Below are 13,395 nucleotides of genomic sequence, written 5' to 3' on the forward strand. Positions count from 1 at the left end.
TTTGTCTCTGTATGACAAACTCTTCCTTAGAAATGATTACTGATAGAAAGTCAGAAGACAAATTCTGTGATAGAGGATACATATCCTTTTGGTTCTAGCTTCTTGCTGCTGTTTTGCTGTGGAAGTGAATTAATGAATGTGTTCCTTGATGGTGGTTTCTAGGTCAGTTGTCTGCTGGTTCCTGATACATTTTTAAAGTGCTAAAGCAAGTAACTGCCAACCATGAATTCTACCCCAAGCCTGTCAGTCTCACTTCCCTCCTGGCTGCTCTGCCAGCTCTGAACTCCTATTTGTGCATCCGGTGCCCTGGAGACTGACAAAGGCTCTGCCCTACTTCTGCACCCCTTGGCAGGGTTTTCTGCTTGGCATCTCAGCTTCTGCACCTGTGCAGCCTTGGAGTCAGCAACGCCTGAGGGGAGAACAGGTGCACAATTTCAGGCTCCACCAAAGGAGGTCTTCTCTCCTTTGCCACCTTGCTCTTCTAATTCTACCTATTTGGTTGGCTCTCCAATGCGTTCATACAGATGTTTGTTCTCTTAGTTTTATTGTGATACCTTAATTTTGTTCTGTTTCTTGGTGAGATGATATGGGCTAATCCATCTCAGCTAGCACAATTCTCAGAATTATTCTTTAATTAAAACTTTCCTAGCAAACTTTTTAACCAGAGGTTCATTATTGTTAGATACATGGAGAGCATCTAACTCAAATTCATATTTTTGTCTAGATATTTTCTAACAGTACAGTGGCCTCAGGTGGGACACATTTGTTTGTCTTGTGAGTTTTATTTTAACCACTGTTAACTGTGAAGTCCTATTCATCCTTACTGCTCACTGTTTTTACATTCCTTCTAACCACATTTCCAGCCTTTGCCTGGTAATATATATGTTGCTTTCTTAATGTCAGTGATTCGCTTTAAAAGAGAATTTCTTGGTGGACATGGTGGTACATGCTTATAATCCCAGCACTCAGGAAGCTGAAGCAGGAAGGTCACCATGAGTTTGGGGCCAACCTGGTCTCCATAGATAGTTCAAGTCCAGTCTGAACTACATACTGAGTCCCTGCCTTAAGCACTGAGACAGAGAGAGACACACAGAGAGACAGAGAGACAGACACAGACACAGAGAGAGACAGAGTGACAGACAGAGATTCCTTCAACATGTCACCTGTCATTGAGAAGTATAGGTAACAGTTTTTAAAAGGTAAATGTCTGTTTGGCAGTTTCTGCATGAGGTGCTGACTCCAGAAGGGAGACCATTCACAACTTAATCAGACAGATGAACACTTACTTTTAATTTCTACCTTTAATTTCTCTTTCTTGGGACAAGAGAATAAAAATTAGGAATCTAGGCAGGGTTATTAATAGGAGAGGAAAACCAAGAGAAAAATCTGCTTGGCTCAGTGCCTGAGGCCCTGAAATAATTCCTCATTAGGGCAAGCTGTAAATAATTTAGCTTCTCTGCAGCCTAGTTTGTAGTTCGTCTTTCATCTTGGGTTCTTTTTTCTCTTACTCTCAATTTTATTGAACTTCAAATTAAGGTATAATATATATGTATGAAATGTGATTGAAAAACACAGTGAATATTTAAATTTTTAAAAATCATTACAGTAAAAGCCATATTGCCTTTAATCCCACCAAAGTATTCCTCCTCACGTGGAACACATTTATTCCATTGTTCTTGCCACTTTCTGAGTCAATTTTTTTAATGCCTTTACTTGCACTCTCATGGCTACCTTGATGTCCTACATTGATTCAAAACATTAACTTCTCGTCATCATGTTGACTTTGGACAAGAACCAGGGATCACACAATGCCAGATCTAGAGAACAAAGTTGAAGAGAACACACCATAATCTTTTTACAAGCCTGCCTTTCTAGTGGGTGGCATTCAGCAGCTTCATTCATAATGATTCAGATTATGGTGTGTAAAGACATTCACAGAAGAGCCCTTCAGAAAGTGGCCAGAGTGATGGCACAAGTGTGTCAGAAGTGAAGGGACTCTTCTGCTGGGGATTAACAGCATGTGGGTTTTTTGTAATAATTTTTAAAAGTTTTGACATTCACTGAATATTTTGATCACTCCTTATAGAATAGTGGAATGGTTTCCTACAGACTGAGCACAACTACATAGCAGCACCTGGATTAAGAAGTGAGCATTGGGCTGGAGGTTTAGCTCAGCGGCATAAGTGCCTGCCTTGCAAGCAGGCAGTCATGAGTTAGATCCCCGGTACTGATAAAAAGGAAAAAGACAAAAAAAAAGAAGTCAGGAGTCAGGCATTTTCACCAGTACCAATGCCACCCTTATCGGCTGGGTTGTATTCCTTTCAGATTTGTGTATTGAAATCCTAATCAGTAGTTTCTTAGAATGTGACTGTATTTAGAGAGAGGGTCTATAAAGTGGTGATTAAGATTAAATAAAGTCATTGGCCATAACAGTGCTGCCCTTCTATGAGGATATTGGGACACAGACAGGCACAGAGGGAGTGATGTGAAGATACAGGGAGAAACTGGCTATCTACCGGCCAAGGATAGAGCCCTCTGAAGAAATCAGTCTTGCCAGCACCTTGGTTTCAAACTTCTGTCCTCTAAAACTGAGAAAATTTTTATTTAAGTCAGTGAGTCTGTGGTAGTTTTTTTTTTTTTTTATGGTAGCCCTAGCAATATAGTTACCTTCCTGATTTTCAGTAACAGGTTAGTTTTGCATCCTATTGGATGCAAACTGCAGAAATAGAATACTATAGTTCAAACTCTTTTGTGTTTGGTTTTTTTCACTTAATATTATGCGGGATTCATACATTTTATTAAATCTAGTTGTCTCATTGTTAAGTGAATACATGGTATAATTCATTTATTCAGCCATTCAGCACTTGGTTGTTTCTGGTTTCCATTGGTACAGTAGTCCTATAAACATGCCGAGATTCTTCATTTCTTCCTGACATTGGATATATATCCAAAGGTGGAATTTATGGTTCATAGAACATACTTGGTGGATCCTGACAAATACTTTTCCAAGTGTTTATATTAAAATTCTTGTAGCAATGTACTTACTATTTTACTCTCAAATTGGATCAGACCTTTCAAAACACAAATGTGGAAGAGATGTTACAGACACATAGAGCTAAATTAAAACCTTTTAATTTGGTTCCTATTTGAGTAAAATGTTTGGCTAGATGATTCCATCATATCCATTCATGGTCATCATACCTTTGGTATCTGCTGTGCTGTACAGATCCTGTGCTACATGTTGAGGGACATGCTGGCACACACAAGAATGAACCTGATTCTCAATATTATAATCTAGAACAGTAAGTCTCTACCAGGAGTGATTCTCCACACCCTGGGGATATTTGTCAATGTCTAGAAACATTTTTGTCACAATTAGGGGGTGATGTTGGTGTCTAATCAGAAAATGGCGTGGACGCTGCAAACATCCTACAGTTACCATAAATGAATTATTTATTCTAAAATTTCAAAAGTTCTGAGGACTTCTACTTCTGGAAAGAGGGAGCAGAAGTACCTTTCTATTCCTCTCATTAAGTACAATTAAAAAAACAAAGCCATGAATAAAAACAAAACAAAAATAAAAATAAAAACAAAATGCTGAAAGGGAGAGAGAGAAAATGATAGAGATGCTATGAACTTCAGGATCCAATGAAGAACACAGTAGGAATTTATTGGATATTCTCTTTATCTCACATATTCGAGATTTAGAGTTGAAGGTGTCAATAACCTAAAATCCCACAAGCATGAACAAAACCCCCAAAACCTTTATTCTTTCCAGCCAGAGGGCTAAAAAGAGCTTAGAAAGAGAGAAAAAAAATTTAGATGATAAGTGTTCTATCTGGTCAATTACCTCATTTAAAAATGTAGCCCTTCACACACCAGCCTACATGAGTGGAGAGCTTAGACTTCCAACCACAAGAGGTTCTGCAATGAGGTGCTCCAAGCTCTCTGCCAGGATGGTTATCAAAGAACCAAAATTGGGCAAGAAGGGCCTTCATCCCCTTTGGGCAGTCATGAGAGAAAGCTCCCCATTATGTCAGTCCTGACCATGTGGTGTGTAGATGTGCCGCACTTCCAAATTCACAGCAACATGAGATGTCATTTGGTACTGAGAGTCGTTGCCTGGACATCTCATACAGACATGAGGAGCTATGTGCAGGAAGAATATAGGCCAGGCAATGGCTAGGCAGATGTGACTAGCCTTTTACTTTACTTTTCTTTTGGATTTATTTTTATTTAAAGGAAAAAAAAAACCACAAAACAGTGTAAGAGCACAAGTAATACAGAATTACAAAAAAAAAAAAAAAACGGTAAGAAATCACTAGTTAATATATTACATATTGTCATCTTAAAAATAGTTGTTCAAGTTATAGGATTAAAGCATATAAAGTGGACATTCAAACAGTGAGGCTGCAAATGGTTGTGTTCAGTGATCCAACAAAAACTCATTAATATGGTCATCTATCTTAACACACCTAAACACACTTGCAATTGTATCCTTTAGAGCACTTTTTTTTGTCTCTTTTTTACAACAAAATGTACACATTTTGGGTTTCATTACTCCCATAGTTCTTATTACTTTTTTTTTGGAAGAGAATAAAACCAAATATGACAAAACAAAGCAGTCAATCAAAACAAAGGCTAGACATAGCACATGATGTAAAAACAGAATACAAGGTTATCAACAATGGTTACCATAATGCCTCTTGCTTCCTTGCCTTTTACTTTTCAATGTAACTTGCAGTATTATTATTAAAGTTCTTTTCTCTCATTCATTTTCTTGCACCTGGGGAATTGTTTTCTAGCACCAGAGTCATACAGTATACTTGAATGGTGAGAAGGCATTTTATCAGAGATGAGCATTTGTATTGTGTAACTCAAACCATCTTATGCATAGCTATTATTTAAATACACTTTCTTTTACTGGAAACAATATTGTGAGTCAGTGAAAATGTGCATTTAACTTTGAACTGGTTTTAAATTTCAAAACTAGATTATGGAGTGTATCTCTGTGTGTGAACTTTATGACAATTATATTTTGTGTTTTCAATTGTTGGTTTAGCTCTCTCTCCCATTTTCTGACTTTACTGTGAATCAAAGACTTGTTTCACAACTTCTGGGAATACTACGCAGTTACAGAATATGAGATTTTAGTGGCTGAAATTAACCTGTAGAAATTCAAATCCGTCTTTTTATCTTTTTGATAAAAGCCTTTGAAATCCTTTTAGTGTGAAGTTATCAGCAGGCTTGATTCTCATATAACCTCATTACTAACCCAAGGATTATTCAGAATGCATTGCAAACAATGCACTATGGCTGACACTCAGTTTTTATCACCCCTACAGTCCAGTGATAAGCCACATGTCATCCGCCTAGCTCTGCTTGGGAAATTTACCTGCTCTCCTGAACACACCCTTGGAGATCACAGATCACAATGCATAGCAAAGGCCCTCATAAAGTAGGCGCTGAAGAAACCAGTTTAACTTTATTTGAGGATTTCTTAAACTTATTTAACTACAGAATGTTTTTCCACATTAACATTTCATAACTCACCTAAGGGTTTTGTAAGATAAATGAAGCAGATATTTTTGAAGGGTTGATACTTCAGAACTGAGGTCTCCACTGATGGAAATAAAGACAATATTCTCAATCTATCTTTGTCTTTATGAATCAGACTTGGTGAAGTATAAGAAAAAAACTTCTTACCCATAATCTTCACTGACTTCCCTTCTCCACGTCGAGGGGCAAGAATTGGCTATTGAGTACTTAGGATGTACACATTTTTCTGGAAAAAACAATTTCACGAGCTGTTGCCACTAGTTTCATTCAGTAGAATAAGCTCCCATCTAGAAATTAATAAGGGAACATGTTATTTTAAAAGTATGAATAAAAAGTAGTAATAACAAGTTCAGCAATTGTTATTTTAAGGCTTACTTAAAACAAAATAATTCATTACTTGGGGCCCAAACCTAATTTTCCAAACTGAAACTTGTGGTGATTTACTTACTTCATGAGAGTATGATCTTATCTGCTCAGATTTACATTTGGAGCAATAAAACCTCTGGCAGCTGCTCCTAGCTGCCTGGATGAACAGGAGACAGGAGATAAGAACATTCCTGCTTTTATTGCCCTCCAGAGCATCTGAAATTGTGGTGGGGGTGGGAAAGGTGTACCTATTGTGGCCATAAATGTCCACCGAGTGTACTAAAGAAGTAAACCAGTCCTCCCTAGATGATGAAGTAAATCTCTCAGACCACTGGCTTCCATTTGTCAAAACCTGCCCACACCCTTAAAGAAAAGAACTGCTGCTGCTTCTTTTGAAGGCCGTTATTCCAATGTTAAAATAGTCTAGGGCTTTGGGAGAATCATCCCAGGTATAAAATGTTCAACTCTTCACTCCCAGAATGACCTTACTTACGCTGTTCCCAGTGAGTTCCATAGCACCCTGAGTAATGCGGTGAAGGCCTTGACCTGATTCCCATGAACAAAATTATAACCATGGTCCATGTAGAGAAAGCATGTAAGGGAGGGTGTGGACTCCGCTCTACCCAGCACACCCACCACAGCATAACCCTCAGCTAGAGGCCAGTTAGGGTCCCTGTCAGGTGCAGCTGGGTGTCTATGAAGTCTATTAAAACACCTGAGTTTTGTGACCCTCAAGATATGTCAATGTGGTCGTTAGTAGCTCATTCTTAAGACCTAAAATTCTTAAGCTTTCTTCTTGGAACGTTAGTACTTTGGTTAGAAACTGCCAAAATCATGACAGAATCTGGTAGAGGGAGTTTTTATTGCCTAATAAATAATATCACAGGAGGTCATAATTCCATATTAGCCACTAATATCCAAAATGTATAAAGCATGCAAAATTGGGTCTAAGATATGAATGAAAAATAGCTCAGCAACATTTCTAAAGATTTATTCATTTTCTTTTTTAATGTGAAAATAGAGTCAGAACATTCTAAATCCCAGGCTTAGAGAGCTGAACACTGCCTGGAGGCCTTAAAGCATTACATTGACAAAGCCGTTTTTCTAAAGTTTTTTAATTACCGCCAAAACGTTTCTCTGTTTTGGAAGACATTGCAAGGTTTCAGATTCATAAGACATGGAAGAATCTCTGTTAATCCCCATCACGGTCATCATCTGCCACCTCAAGAAGACACAGAAATCATACTAGGAGGGACAAAGCTCCTCATTGGAGCACTTGCCTAGTTGGTGAAGTCTTCTCAAATGCAGCCTAGTCTTCTCAAATCCAACTGCTCTCATTGGCAAAATGTTCTTCCTTTTGGATAGTCTCCGGGTAAAATGAATCCATTTTAGCCTTGTGTGGTAATACCCATCACAACATACACACAAACATGCACGCACGCACACTTGCACACACACACCAGCCTTTGTTGTAGTCTTGCATCTTCAGCCATTGTTTACCTGCCTTTTATTTCTTTTATCCTTGAGTTTTTGAACATTTCACCGTGCTTTCTTCCTGAAAGAAACCATGCGAGATCACCTCCTAAATCAGTTTTTTAAAGCACTCATCCACCCCAAATAAAAATCAGGATAGTGGCAAAACTTGTGCGAAACCAACAAGTGATGTCACTGTATCTTGTCATGCAGGGATCATGATGGCCAGAAAGACCACTCTTCTCTGGAAGACTGGCCTTCTATGGCAAAGTGCAAATCTCTTGGGAGGGCTTGGGGTTGGACCTATGCCTGTGGCCCTGTACCTCCTATGTGCTGTTAGACCTCTGCAAGCACTGGAGTGTTCACGCTCCTTTTAGGCAAACTAGGCTAACATTTCCCATCTCAATTAAGGCATATTTTCTGTATTGACAGAGACCCGATATTGCTACACTCAGCACACAATGGAAGTCACAGGAAACAGCATCTCTGTCACCAAACGCTGTGTCCCGCTGGAAGAATGCTTGTCCACTGGCTGCAGAGATTCAGAGCATGAAGGCCACAAGGTCTGGGCAACAAAGCAAGTGACAGCCCAGCAGCCACCCTCCTTCCGTCTCAGATGGCTGCCAGGGCTCAGGAGCAGATTTTCACCCTGCCCCTTTTGATTGTCCTTCCACCACTGTGATAAAGATGCTTCCTTTCTTGTTTTCTCTAAAAGGCTTCCTTTCTTTTGTCTCCAAAAGGATGAAACTCTATATGAGAACAACTGACATAAATTGTATAAGCACACACCAAGAGGACATTAAGGTGATCACAAGTACAATACTGTCTGCTCAGAAGGGACAGTGGCAGCTTTTGCCTGTGATGGGAAACACTGCAGAAGCACCTACAGTTCCTTCACCAAGGAGGACTTTGGCAGTTCACCTTGATAACGCTCAAATGAGGGCTCAGGTCTTCTTAATGGGATGCCATGCAGGGAACCTTGCCATTGGCTCCTGAATCATTTGATAGGCAGCGAGACACCTATCTTCCTGTGGATTTGTCATTTAGTGCCTGTTGAAAGAATCGCTAAATGTAAAATGAACTTTAAGGACTTTTATATTCTCTTTAAGGAGGAGAATATAAAAACAGAGAAAGCCTGCCTCATGGTAGATGGAGTGGTAAATGCCCACCGAGCCTCTGTGGTGATGACTCAGAGTGGTGAGCACATCAGTTCTTAGTGTTTATTTAGTAGCTGCCCTCTTTTGTCAGCTACTTTCCTGGTGGATTAGGGAAATGCCCTTTCTTTCTGCTCCTGCACAGCACTGTCAGAAAAGGCATCTGTCTCTTGAAAAGGCAAGTTTATAATCCCAGCACTCTGGGAATCTGAGGCAGGAGGATTATAAATTCAAGTTCCAGCTGAGGCAATTTGGTGGCTTAGGGAGATCCTATCTCAGAAATAAGAAAAGGGCTGGGGGTGTAGCTCAGTGCAAAGAACATGGGTTCAATCCCTAGTACACCCTTCCCTAATTTTTAAGCAACTTTTTAAATATACTAAGATTAAATTTTAAAATACAGACTACCTGCTTGTTACTGGTTTAAAATGTGAAAGGTAAAACCAAGGTCATTACTTGTCCCCTCCAGCAAACAGGGCTTGGCCTTGAGGCATTACTGTGTTGCCTTTACCAAAGAAAATATTTAGGACTAGAGAAGTTATATCATAGGTTCACATTATACATCTAGTAAGTGACAGGGACAGATTCAAGCTCATTTCTCCTCTCCAGTCTTTCTTCTCAACATTGTATTGTTTTCTCATTCAGATATGACTAAAGACTCAAATATCTGCAGGATAATGACTGTCTAGGCTATTAACCACACTGTGACATGCAGTCAGCTGGGATCTTATTAAAAGGAAGACTCTAATCTCTTAAATCTGGGGGAAGGGTGGCAATTCTACATTTCCAATAAGATCCAGTTGCTCGCCTGTGCTTTGTATAGTCCCAGCCTAAAATAATTTCTGTCAGTAACTCTTGGATTATTTCTATATTATGATACAGACATGAAGCAGTAGAAAGTAGGCTTCATTGCATAAATGAAAACCTTCAAACATTAGCTCACCCATGAGGATAGAGATAATTATGCTAATAGTGATAATGAAAGTAAATATTCAAGTTTAAATTATGTGGGCTGTTGCCATTTCATTTGTACTGTCAAAACTTGGCAGAGAAGGTGTACCCTGACAGTTTCCTCCAGTTGTCAGAAAGAGCCTACCTGAGAGAGCAAGGGCAAGTCTCACAATCTCTGCCTCACAGGAATGCCTGAGACCTCGGAGAGATGCAAAGCTTTGTGACAACCACATGATAGGGTATCATAAACAGAATCCTGATTCCTTGAAATTTAGCTTGAGGAATTTGCATTTTAAGCCTGCTGCTTCTGGATGGACTACTGCCCCACCTATCCTAACTGTAGGGTCAGTGTTTCCTGGCAGAGCAGATCTTTTTCATTTCTGTCTTGCCATAAGGGAAGCAGATCCTGCAGATCTCTCCCCCAGCTTCCAAAACCTACTGGCGTCTCATCACCCACTTTTCTCCTTTTCTTTTCTTTCAGGTCTGCACCTCCTGCTGTGAAGGAAACATCTGTAACCTGCCACTCCCTCGAAATGAAACTGATGCCACATTTGCCACGACATCCCCTATAAATAAGACAAATGGACACCCACACTGCATGTCAGTGATAGTATCCTGCTTGTGGGTATGGTTAAGACTCACATTATAGCAGGACCCTGTGTAGCAGTGGTCCTTGGGATCTTGATGGTCCAGCATCATGCATGAGTCATTGGCCTGACAGTTGTTACACATGCAGGAACACTGCATTCACAACGGGTGTCATCACAGCCAGCATTACCATTACCATGAAGAACAAACATTATTTCAGTGTTGTTATTTCAAGTTGAAACAGGATCCCATCAAAGCCAGCCTACCCACAATATAGAATCTGAGTTCTGTACCACAAACCTTTGTTTTCACTCCACAAAAATAGTTATTTATTATGATCTGAGGCTCTTGATTTAGAATTCATACATGAGCTGCAGAAGGTCCTGAGATCCTTTCAGATGGTAGAAATATATTACATGGACATATATAGATTTTTTTTTCAGGAGAAAGGTAAAGAATCACTGGCTTAGCTACAATGGTTTATTCCTTTATAGTTTTAGGATTTTAAAATTTCAAATGCCAGAGGAATGAACTATTTCCTTTGAGATTCTGGCTAAATCCTTAGAAGAATAGTAAGCAGTTTGCTCAATTTAATTTCCCTATTCTTCTTTCATTGCTAAGAATCATATTTTATCTGCTCCATGTGGAAGATTAAAGGGCAATGGTAAAATTTTGGTGTTTCTGTAGGGATGACTAGAGAAGGATTTTTCCAACCTAATGAAACAAACATTCATAAAGTAGCTATAGTTAGCCCTTCATGTAACTGAGGAGATTGGCTTTGACATGTGGCCTAACTGTGCTGAATCAGAGCCTCCATTCCACCAGGGCCCTTAGTGTCCAAAGAGTTTCAAAACACCAGGGTATTATTTTCTCCAGGTATTGGGCTCTATTCCAGCATGACTAATGTAGACAGAGGCTTCTGGAATGGAAGAAAGCTTGTGACATTTAGTCCAAGTTCATTTTGAGGGCCCGGAGAGCTTTCTTCTTTCAAATTCCTAATGACTTTAGGGAGTAAGTTCTGCATTAAGTTGTCTCTAGATGGACAGAGAAATACAGCGTAATACAGTAGGATGGAAAAAAGTATTTGTAAGACTAGTACGGAAACCCAGTGGGAAGTTTTTATTTCTTTTAGATGTTGCTTTCAAAGTAGTAGATAAATTCTTCACATCCTGCCTATATTTTTGGCACCCAAAGTTATTTTTCTTCTTTCTTATAAATCTTTTAAACAGTATTTATTTTTGTATGGCATAACTGGAAACTAAAATATATTCTAAATATTCTTTATTCTGAACAAAATGATCAAATTAGAATACTTATTTTCAACAGTGGTAGAGATACAGCTTGTAATATATGCTTGTGGAAAGTTATCTATAACACCAGTGTTGAAAAAAAGTTATTAAGAACAAGAGTAATATGTTTGCCTCAAGGGTTTTGCTCCTGGTTTCCTCACAAGTGTAGTTTCAGAAGTGTTCAAGAGGAAACCATCACTGGTCAGAATTTCTGTGCAGGTTAAGAGATTCTTTCCGTATATCTCAATGGAGCCATGGCTGATAAAGAGAACAGTGTTGTTAGAATCCATCTGCCCTGCACAATGAACTATCCCTGGCTCATGAAATGAGATCTGCTCAGGGACCAAATAGGAAGTGATATCAGTTACTCTGATTCAGAGTAATCTTAATTGTATTACATAGCCTTAATTCATAGTTTGGTAGGCTTATTCATTTGTTACTTATAAATGGAGTTGGGAGAGTAGAGGGAGAGAAACCAAGACTTTTATTAAGCACCTCCTCTGTGCCAGGCACTATGCTAAGCACTTTACATAGTTAGGTCATTTAATCCCTACAAGAACTGTATAAGGAATATTACTAGTATTTACAACTTACAAATGAAGGTACTGAGGCTCCAAGAAGCTCAAGAAGTGAAACTCTTGCCTTCAGATATAGTTATTGTAGATGAAGCAGGATTGAAAAGGAAAGGAAACTGGAGTTATCTTCCTAGGAAAACTTCTAGGCATCACGTCATGGGAATCTGTTCATCTAATCACATGGAGTTTATCTCATCCTGCTTTTGCAGGATGCCATTTGCATGTCTCTCCAGATAATGTCTTTTCTTTGGAAAGTGAGAGTATAGCATCCTTATTCATCCCTCTTGCTAAAAGAGGAGACAGTTGATATTGCATCAAAAGATGCTACAGGACAATAAGAATTTGATATTGTATATATCTATAAGTACCATTTTTGTGCATGGTCACGCTTCAGTGACATTTGCTAAGTACTGCATGCAATTTTGAATAGGAGACAAGGTGACCACATCAAAGCCATCCTGACAGGGGGATGGGCTCAGGTCTGCAGCTTCTTCCCCACCCAGAGTGCTAATACAGGCGGCACAGATGTGCTGCGTACATCCTGCACATCTTTCAGAATGTTTGGTTTTTTTTTTTAATCTCTTGAAAGGAAATGGTTTGCTCACTGTCCCTGGCCTCAAGGAGCCAAGGAAGGGCCATTCATATAAAAGATCCAGGGCTGATCAGCTATCTGACTTTTCTACCACGTTAAACTTTCCTTTAAATCTCACCATTTGGTGACAGTTTGAAGTGCAAAGAGCCATGATGTATATATTAATCCATGTGCCACATATTTATTTTTAGACTCCCCTAAACATTCTTGTCAATATGACATTAATGTCTAAATGTTGTAAATATTGTACATTTTGTAAATCAGTTAATAAAGGTTTTAAGTGTACTTCACCAGTCTCCTTTCTACAAATGCGTGTATAATCAATGATTAAGACACTCAGGTCCTGTACAAGGCATTAGGCCTTGTACAGGAAGCTATTTCCAATTATACAGACAAGCAGTACATGCATGAAAAGATCCAAGATAGTTCACCTGCCCCAGATGATCCATACAGACAGTAAGTACTTCAGAAACAAAACCAAATGAAAGATCGTCAAACTTCAGTCAGGTCTACAGTTTCTCTTGAGCATTTCATTGTTAAATCAAGAAATACAAAAATATATGTGATCATATATGAATAAATAGATCTGTCTTTATTTCTATTTATTTAATCATTTGTTCATTCATTCATTCATTCATTCATTCATCTTTGGTGGTGCTAGAAAGTGAATCCAGGGCTTCAAGTTTGCTAGGCAAATGCTTTATCACTGAACTAACCCAGTAAGTTTTATTTTTAAATCTTATTCTGTTCTTGGTGTGAATTATGTTAATGATGATAAAAAACCCTGGAGGGTTTCTCCAGAAACTAAAACCAAAAGTTGGAATAGTGTATGTCATTTTTATCTATACAAG

At 38.9% G+C, this 13,395-nt stretch overlaps 1 protein-coding gene across 2 annotated transcripts in view; it reads left to right on the plus strand.

Moving 5' to 3' along the window:
* Lypd6 (LY6/PLAUR domain containing 6) overlaps positions 1-12,829 on the plus strand; it is a 118,105-nt gene extending 105,276 nt beyond the window's left edge. For both annotated transcript variants that reach the window (XM_063259050.1, XM_063259051.1), the window contains 2 exons: positions 7,831-7,961; positions 9,982-12,829. In XM_063259050.1, coding sequence (XP_063115120.1) covers positions 7,831-7,961; positions 9,982-10,149 — 299 coding nt within the window. In that variant the 3' untranslated portion in view covers positions 10,150-12,829. The remainder of the gene's footprint in view (positions 1-7,830; positions 7,962-9,981) is intronic.
* The last annotated feature ends 566 nt before the right edge of the window (positions 12,830-13,395 follow it).

The sequence above is a fragment of the Cavia porcellus genome, unplaced genomic scaffold, assembly GCF_034190915.1.
Source record: "Cavia porcellus strain 051 isolate PalLab524CR breed Dunkin Hartley unplaced genomic scaffold, mCavPor4.1 scaffold_12, whole genome shotgun sequence".
Classification (NCBI taxonomy): Eukaryota; Metazoa; Chordata; class Mammalia; order Rodentia; family Caviidae; genus Cavia; species Cavia porcellus.